The sequence below is a fragment of the Oncorhynchus gorbuscha genome, linkage group LG20 (genome assembly GCF_021184085.1).
Source record: "Oncorhynchus gorbuscha isolate QuinsamMale2020 ecotype Even-year linkage group LG20, OgorEven_v1.0, whole genome shotgun sequence".
Classification (NCBI taxonomy): domain Eukaryota; kingdom Metazoa; phylum Chordata; class Actinopteri; order Salmoniformes; family Salmonidae; genus Oncorhynchus; species Oncorhynchus gorbuscha.
Genome location: NC_060192.1, coordinates 887,917 through 897,916, shown reverse-complemented (window position 1 = coordinate 897,916; position 10,000 = coordinate 887,917). Strand labels below are relative to the sequence as shown.

At 42.8% G+C, this 10,000-nt stretch overlaps 1 protein-coding gene across 1 annotated transcript in view; it reads right to left on the bottom strand.

The window, feature by feature from the left end:
• The window catches only part of LOC124006819 (GTPase-activating Rap/Ran-GAP domain-like protein 3), a 159,970-nt gene that overhangs the window by 92,506 nt on the left and 57,464 nt on the right, over positions 1-10,000 (bottom strand). Inside the window, 1 exon segment of the mRNA XM_046316997.1 lies at positions 3,830-3,899. Within this exon segment, the coding sequence (XP_046172953.1) occupies positions 3,830-3,899 (70 nt within the window).

The window sequence follows — 10,000 nt, the reverse complement described above, 5'->3', positions numbered from 1 at the left end:
GCCCAATAGAAATGAATGTTAAATAATGTATTGTGTCATTTTTTAGTCACTTTTATTATAAATTAAAAGGCGGAGCACAATTGCCCAGCGTCGTTCGGGTTTGGTCGGGGTTTGGTCGGGGTTTGGTCGGGGTTTGGTCGGGGTAGGCCGTCATTGTAAATAAGAATTTGTTCTTAACTGTCTTGCCTAGTTAAATAAAATAAAAATAAATAATGTATTGTGTCATTTTTTTGTCACTTTTATTGTAAATAAGAATAGAATTTCTAAACACTATAGTTTCTAAACACTTTGGGTTTGGTCGGGGTAGGCCGTCATTGTAAATAAAAAATTGTTCTTAACTGTCTTAACTGTCTTGCCTAGTTAAATAAAATAAAAAAATACATTAATGTGGATGCTACAATGATTACGATTATCCTGAATGAATCGTGAATACTGATGAGTGAGAAAGTTAGACGCACAAATATACCCCCCAATATTTTTTTACCTCCTCTGGTATTGTAATGCTGAGAGGACAGCATGTCTTGGGGGTATGGTATTGTAATGCTGAGAGGACAGCATGTCTTGGGGGTATGGTATTGTAATGTTATGATAGCATGTCTTGGGGGTATGGTATTGTAATGTTATGATAGCATGTCTTGGGGGTATGGTATTGTAATGCTGAGAGGATAGCATGTCTTGGGGGTATGGTATTGTAATGCTGAGAGGACAGCATGTCTTGGGGGTATGGTATTGTAATGCTGAGAGGACAGCATGTCTTGGGGGTATGGTATTGTAATGTTATGATAGCATGTCTTGGGGGTATGGTATTGTAATGTTATGATAGCATGTCTTGGGGGTATGTTATTGTAATGTTATGATAGCATGTCTTGGGGGTATGGTATCTGTTATTGTAATGCTGAGAGGATAGCATGTCTTGGGGGTATGGTATTGTAATGCTGAGAGGATAGCATGTCTTGGGGGTATGGTATTGTAATGCTGACAGCAGGATAGCATGTCTTGGGGGATGGTATTGTAATGTTATGATAATGTCTGAGTTATTGTAATGTTATGATAGCATGTCTTGGGGGTATGGTATCTGTTATTGTAATGCTGAGAGGATAGCATGTCTTGGGGGTATGGTATTGTAATGCTGAGAGGATAGCATGTCTTGGGGGTATGGTATTGTAATGCTGAGAGGATAGCATGTCTTGGGGGTATGGTATTGTAATGCTGAGAGGATAGCATGTCTTGGGGGTATGGTATTGTAATGCTGAGAGGATAGCATGTCTTGGGGGTATGGTATTGTAATGCTGAGAGGATAGCATGTCTTGGGGGTATGGTATTGTAATGCTGAGAGGATAGCATGTCTTGGGGGTATGTAATGTTATTGTAATGTTATGATAGCATGTCTTGGTATTTGTGGGTCTGAAACTTTCATTACTTTAATACCAATAAGTGAATTGGTCCCAATACCTTTTGGAGCTCACTGTATACTATCTAAGGAGTCCCATAAGTGAATTTGTCCCAATACCTTTTGTCCCCTAAAATGGTGGGACTATTCGCTCTAATTTCTAAACGGTTCAAACGATATGGATAAAAATGCCCTCAAATTAAAGCAGGACAGTATGCACTTTAACTTCATAGTCATCGTATAATTTCAAATACAACGTGCTAGAGTATACAGAGCAAAAAAAAAAATCACTGTCCCAACACTTTTGGAGCTCACTGTATACTATCTAAGGAGTCCCAGAGTACACCAAGATGGACATAGAGAGGTAGGAGGTGAAGGTATGAATCCATGGTAGCGCTCACCTTTTCCAGATGCCACAAACAATCGGAAAGGGGATTCATCAGAGAAAATGATTTTACCCCAGTCCTCAGCAGTCCAATCCCTGTACCTTTGACAGAATATCAGTCTGTTCCTAATGTTTTTCCTGGAGAGAAGTGGCTTCTTTGCTGCCCTTCTTGACACCAGGCCATCCTCCAAAAGTCTTCGCTTCACTGTGCGTGCAGATGCACTCACACCTGCCTGCTGCCATTCCTGTGCAAGCTCCGTTCCAGCAGCTGAATCAACTTTAGGAGACAGCCCTGGCGCTTGCTGGACTTTCTTGGGCGCCCTGAAGCCTTCTTCACAACAATTGAACTGCTCTCCTTGAAGTTCTTGATGAATGATGGTTGATTTAGGTGCAATCTTACTGGCAGCAATATCCTTGCCTGTGCAAAGCAATGATGACGGCATGTGTTTCCTTGCAGGTAACCATGGTTGACAGAGGAAGAACAATGATTCCAAGCACCAATCACCTTTTGAAGCTTCCAGTCTGTTATTTGAACTCAATCAGCATGACAGAGTGATCTCCAGCCTTGTCCTCATCAACACTCACACCTGTGTTAATGAGAGAATCACTGACATGATGTCAGCTGGTCCTTTTGTGGCAGGGCTGAAATGCAGTGGAAATGTTTTTGGGGGATTCAGTTCATTTGCATGGCAAAGAGGGACTTTGCAATTAATTGCAATTCATCTGATCACTCTTCATAACATTCTGGAGTATATGCAAATTGCCATCAACTGAGGCAGCAGACTTCGTGAAAATTCATATTTGTATCATTCTCAAAACTTTTGGCCACGACTGTACAGTTCACCACAACAATGTGTTCCAGATAGGAAATTGGAACAATCATGTCACAGTTTAGGTGACACACACCCAAACACACAACTCATTGTGTGCTGTGCCAGTCTGGTGCTGCTGATAGGCAGCGTGTGGTTCTTCCTCTGTGTTAATCTGACATGGTGTGGCGTGGCATTAGCGTGGCGTTAGCTCCCACAAGAGTTACAGTCAACAGAGGCCCGAGCCACTTCCTGTCCACCCGGGGGCTATCAGCACACGCAGACAGGCCTCACACACACACACACACACACACACACACACACACACACACACACACACACACACACACACACACACACACACACACACACACACACACACACACACACACACACACACACACACACACACACACACACAATGACTAATTATAACCCCCACTGCACTAGACAACATACAGTAGGCTACACACACTAACAGCATGGAAGTGACTCATCAACTTAATAAATGCACAAACACAGGGCTGGTTAATAGCACAGTACAGTATATATTATAGGGAATATGGTGCCATTTTAGACACAGCCCAAGCCAGTTTACAGTGGAGTAGATGATGATGTCATAATCTGTGGCCCTGAGCATAGCTGCGACCTGTATCTGTATCTGTGTATCTGTTTCTGACCACCCTATTATTGTGAGCTATGCTACAGGGTGCTACGCGCTATTAAACTGGACCAATGAACCACACCCAGACAGTCATGACTCACCTCTCTCTCTCTCTCTCTCTCTCTCTCTCTCTCTCTCTCTCTCTCTCTCTCTCTCTCTCTCTCTCTCTCTCTCTCTCTCTCTCTCTCTCTCTCTCTCTCTCTCTCTCTCTCTCTCTCTCTCTCTCTCTCTCTCTCTCTCTCTCTCCCAAACCCTCCCTCCATCCATCCATTTAGGGGTAGAAGAAGACAGAGAAGGGGAGCGGGCACAAAAAGGAGGAGACGAGGGGGAGATCGGAGGGGAGATGGGGGTGGATGGACACAGAAAGGAGGAGAAAAGGGAGAGAGGAGGTGAACTAGATGGGGGTGGACACAGAAAAGAGGGGAAAAGGGAGAGATGGGAGGAGGGAATAGGGGGTGGACACAGAAAAGAGGAGAAAAGGGAGAGGTGGGAGGAGGGAATAGGGGGTGGACACAGAAAAGAGGAGAAAAGGGAGAGATAGAAGGGCAAAAATGGGAATAGAATGTCATTGGGTTACTCACCAACTCGACAGAGCCATAGTGTTTTCGGCTGAAGTCTCCACGCCTGCAGCCCAAGTCCTCCGAGACAGAGCTGCAACACAGACGCATGGCGATCAGTCTTTCCTCTCCCTCTCCTCCATAAGGAGATTGACACACTCACTGACTCGCTCACTCACTCCTACAGGTGGCTGCTTGGCTCTACCTCTCTCTTTCCATATATATTTCTTTTTCTCCTACTATCCTCTCTCTGACACTATTCCTCTCCTTGTTAACTTATCACTCACTGTCTTTTGCTCTCTCTTTTGTTGACGTCCTTCTCTCTCTCCATCTCTCTCTGCTCTCTCTTTTGTTGTCGTCCTCTCTCTCTCTCTCTCTCTCTCTCTCTCTCTCTCCATCTCTCCCTCTCTCTCTCTCTCTCTCTCTCTCTCTCTCTCTCTCTCCATCTCTCTCTCTCCCTCTCTCTCCCTCTCTCTCCATCTCTCTCTCTCTCTCTCTCTCTCTCTCTCTCTCTCTCTCTCTCTCTCTCTCTCTCTCTCCATCTCTCACTCCATCTCTCTCTCCATCTCTCTCTCTTGTTGTTGTCGTTGTGTCTCCCTTCTGCTCTCGCTCTCTCTCTCTCTCTCTCTCTCTCTCTCTCTCTCTCTCTCTCTCTCTCTCTCTCTCTCTCTCTCTCTCTCTCTCTCTCTCTCTCTCTCTCTCTCTCTCTCTCTCTCTCTCTCTCTCTCTCTCTCTCTCTCTCTCTCTCTCTCTCTCTCTCTCTCTCTCTCTCTCTCTCTCTCTCTCTCTCTCTCTCTCTCTCTCTCTCTCTCTCTCTCTCTCTCTCTCTCTCTCTCTCTCTCTCTCTCTCTCTCTCTCTTCTCTCTCTCATAGGACTAGCTATCCAGCAGTAGCAGCATGGTCCAGCCCCAGTCCTGATTGAGAGGTGGGCCCGAATTAAGACAACCCCCCTCTTTCATGTTCCAATTAAGCCTGTCCAACCACAAACAAAAAAAAAACATTGTGATCCAGAACCACAGTCAAGAAACCATAGTGAATCACAACCACATATACAAAACTATTTTTCAATCTGACCATTCAAAAGACATTCCGCCACTGTCTCTGAATCATATTTGATTTCGCACACTGTTCCGAATAGCATAGTTTCCATAGGGGAAATGATTCTGCTCCACTAAGAAGTATAGTACAGACAAAGCGTCAAACCCTTGAGAGCAGAGCAAGAGAGACGTAGTCTCACAAGTCATACATGGGCAATTCCGTGATAACAGAATTATGTGGATTTTTACCAAACAAAAACCTTTCAAATTTAAGTTTAGCTACACAACTCTATGCACAGTCACACACTTTTTAAATGTCTACTTCGACAAAAACACATTTACTGGAAGAACTATGAAGATACAAAGTTTAAGACACATTTACTGGAAGAACTATGTAGATACAAAGTTTAAGACACATTTACTGGAAGAACTATGTAGATACAAAGTTTGGTAACATAATTTTTGAGCTTATTGAACTACAGTGAATTGGATTTACAGTTGTAGTCTACATACACTTAGCTAAATACATTTAAACTCAGTTTTTCACAATTCCTGAAATGTAATCCTAGTAGAAATTCCCTGATTGAGGTAAGTTAGGATCACCACTTTATTTCAAGAATGTGAAATGTCAGAATAATAGTAGAGTGATTTATTTCATCTTTTATTTCTTTCATCACATTCCCAGTCGGTCAGAAGTTTAAATTGTTTAACTTGGGCCAAACGTTTCATGGCTACCTGCCAATGACTGGAACGAACTACAAAACTCTCTGAAACTGGAAACACTTATCTCCCTCACTAGCTTTAAGCATCAGCTGTCAGAGCAGCTCACAGATTACTGCACCTGTACATAGCCCACCTATAATTTAGCCCAAACAACTACCTCTTTCCCTACTGTATTTATTTTATTTATTTTGCTCCTTTGCACCCCATTATTTTTATTTCTACTTTGCACATTCTTCCATTACAAATCTACCATTTCAGTGTTTTACTTGCTATATTGTATTTACTTTGCCAGCATGGCCTTTTCTTGCCTTTACCTCCCTTATCTCACCTCATTTGCTCGCATCGTATATAGACTTGTTTATACTGTATTATTGACTGTATGTTTGTTTTACTCCATGTGTAACTCTGTGTCGTTGTATGTGTCGAACTGCTTTGCTTTATCTTGGCCAGGTCGCAATTGTAAATGAGAACTTGTTCTCAACCTGGTTAAATAAAGGTGAAATAAATAAATAAAATTGTCCATTTGGAAGACCCATTTGTGACCAAGCTTAAACTTCCTGACTGATGTCCTGAGATGTTTCCTCAATATATCCACAATTTTCCTTTCCTCATGATGCCATCTATTTTGTGAAGTACACCAGTCCCTCCTGCAGCGAAGCACCCCCACAACATGATGCTGCCACCCCCGTGCTTCACTGTTGGGATGGTGTTCTTCGGCTTGCAAGCCTCCCCCTTTTTCCTCCAAACATAAAGATAGTCATTATGGCCAAACAGTTCTATTTTTGTTTCATCAGACTAGAGGACATTTTTCCAAAAAGTACAATCTTTGTCCCCATGTGCAATTGCAAACCGTAGTCTGGCTTTTTTATGGCGGTTTTGGAGCAGTGGCTTCTTCCTGGCTGAGCGGCCTTTCAGGTTATGTTGATATATGACTGGTTTTACTGTGGATATAGATACGTTTGTACCTGTTTCCTCCAGCATCTTCACAAGGTCCTTTGCTGTTGTTCTGGGATTGATTTGCACTTTTCGCACAAAAGTATGTTCATCTCTAGGAGACAGAACATGTCTTCTTCCTGAGCGGTATGACGGCTGCGTGGTCCCATGGTGTTTATACCTGCGTACTAGGTCTTGGCTGATTTATTTAGATTTTCCCATGATGTCAAGCAGAGGCACTGAGTTTGAAGGTAGGCCTTGAAATACATCCACAGGTACACCGCCAATTGACTCAAATTATGTCAATTAGCCTATCAGAAGCTTCTAAAGCCATGTGTCACACCCTGACCATAGTTTGCTTTGTATGTTTCTATGTTTTGTTTGGTCAGGGTGTGATCTGAGTGGGCATTCTATGTTGTATGTCTAGTTTGTCTGTTTCTGTGTTTGTCCTGATATGGTTCTCATTCAGAGGCAGGTGTTAGTCATTGTCTCTGATTGGGAACCATATTTAGGTAGCCTGTTTTGTTGTTGTGGGTGATTGTCTATGTTGTGTTGCTTGTTAGCACAGTGTTTGAATAGCGTCACGGTTGTCACTTTGTTGTTGTTTTGTAGTGTTCAGTTTTTTCCATTAAAATGACGAATACTTACCACGCCGCATCTTGGTCCCGCTCTCTATCTCCAGACGACATCCGTGACACCATTTCCTGGAATTTTCCAAGCTGTTTAAAGGCACAGTCAACTAAGTGTTTGTAAACTTCTGACCCACTGGAATTGTGATACTGTGAATTATTAGTGAAATAATCTGTCTGTAAACAATTGTTGGAAAAATACTTGTGTCATGCGCAAAGTAGATGTCCTAACCGACTTGCCAAAACTATAGTTTGTTGACAAGAAATGTATGGAGTTGTTGAAAAACTACTTTTAATGACTCCAACCTAAGTGTTGTAACGGCGTTCGACTGTAGAAAGAGAGTCGGACCAAAATGTGGCGTGGTAGTTACTCATGTTCTTTAATGAAAATAGACGATACATGAAATAACTAAATATATACAAAAACAACAAACGAAACGCGAAAACCTATACAGCCTATCTTGTGACTACAAACACAGAGACAGGAACAATCACCCACAAAACACACAGTGAAACATAGGCTACCTAAATATGGTTCCCAATCAGAGACAACGAGAATCACCTGACTCTGATTGAGAACCGCCTCAGGCAGCCAAGCCTATGCTAGACACCCCTACTCAGCCGCAATCCCAATGCCTACTAAAACCCCAATACAAAACACAACAAAATAAACCCATGTCACACCCTGGCCTGACCAAATAAATAATGAAAACACAAAATACTAAGACCAAGGCGTGACAAGCGTATGTAAACTTCAGACTTCAACTGTAGTTCTAATACCTTTCCAATACTTTTTCTGGTATATTTTTAAGACGTAAAATTTTTGAGGGAAAAATGTACACTGAACAAAAATATAAAAGCAACATGTGAAGTGTTGGTCCCATGTTTCATGAGCTGAAATAAAAAAATCTCAAGATTTATTGACAACCAATTTAGCGAGCATTTCTCCTTTACCAAGACAATCCATCCACCTGACTGGTGTGGCATATCAAGAAGCTGATTAAACAGCATGATCATTACAAAGGTGCACTTTGTGCTAGGGACAATAAAAGGCCACAAAATGTGCAGTTTTGTCACACAACACACAATGCCACAGATGTTTTAAGTTTTGATGGAGCGTGCAATTGGCACGCTGACTGCAGGAATGTCCACCAGAGCTGTTGCCAGGTAATTGAATGGTCATTTCTCTACCATAAGCCACCTCCTTCATCATTTTAGAGAAGTAGGCAGTACGTCCTACTGGCCTCACAACCACAGACCACGTGTAACTATGCCAGCCCAAGACCTCTACATCCGGCTTCTTCATCTGCGACCAGCCACCCGGACAGCTGATGAAACTGTGGGTTTGCTGAAACTGAAACTGAAAAATGTCTACATAAACTGTCAAACGGCATCGCGTGCTCGTCGTCCTCACCAGGGTCTTGACTTGACTGCAGTTCAGCATCGTAACTGACTTCAGTGGGCAAATGCTGACCTTTGATGGCAATCGGCACACTAGAGAAGTGTGCTCTTCACGGATGAATCCTGCTTTCAACTGTACCGATGGCAGACAGCGTGTATGGCAGACAGCGTGTATGGCGTTGTGGGCGTGTGGTTTGCTGATGTCAATGGGGTTATGGTGTGGGCAGACAAAAGCTACGGACAACGAACACATTTGCATTTTATCAATGGCAAGTTGAATGCACAGACACAGCGTGACGAGATCCTGAGGCCCACTGTCATGCCATTCATCCACCGCCATCCCCTCATGTTTCAGCATGATAATGCACGACCCCATGTCGCAAGGATCTGTACACAATTCCTGGAGGCTGAAAATGTCCCAGTTCTTCCACGGCTTGCATACTCACCAGACACGTCACACAATGAGCATGTTTGGGATGCTGTGGATCGACGTGTACAACAGCGTGTTCCAGTTCCCGCCAATATCCAGCAACTTCGCACAGCCATTGAAGAGGAGTGGGACGACATTCTACAGGCCACAATCAACAGCCTGATCAAAGTTTGCTTTCACTTTATGCAAAAGAGATGTGTCACGCTGCATGGGACAAATGATGGTCACTCCAGATACTGACTGGTTTTCTGATTCACGGCCCTACTTTTGTTTTAAGGTATCTGTGACCAACAAATGCGTATTCCCAGTAATGTCAAATCCATAGATTAGGGCCTAATGAATTTATTTCAATTGACTGATTTCTTTATATGAACTGTAACTCAAAAAAAGTATTTGAAATTGTTGCATTTTGCGTTTATATTTTTGTTCAGTGTATATTAGCCTTAATAAATTTGAAAAAAGAGACTTTTAGCTTTCATTGGACAGCCAATTTGACCTGCTCTTATGAACTTCACATGTTGGTGCTCGTGTCCTGTTACATGGAAATGTCTATATATTGCATAGTACCGGTATTCCTACAACTATACTTTCCAGAGAAATACTGGAAATCAAGGCTAAGAGATGCAGCAAGGATTTCAGTATAATACTGTGGTGGATGACTATGAGAGCCAGTCACACGGTGGATAGTGTCTATGTTGCTGTGATGTCATCCTACTGTGTTGGATAACATCAAAGTGCTGCTAGGTATACTTAGAGGTTGAAGAGGACAGGATAGTGTGAGATAATCTCTCCGTCTGACAGTTTGTGTGTGTTTCTCTGTACTGTATGAGTGTTTGCCTAGCTGCACAGAATGTATGTGCGTGTGTCCTGTATGAGTGTTTGTCTTGACTCCTCAGTGAGTAGCCGATCATTGCTGTTCCATTACCATGCACTACAGTGAAAGGGCTGATTGCAGTGTTGACACCATGGACAGGCCTGCCTGTTGTCTGCATTATGCCGTGTGTGTATGGTAACGGTGAGTGAGTGATTATGTTATGCATGT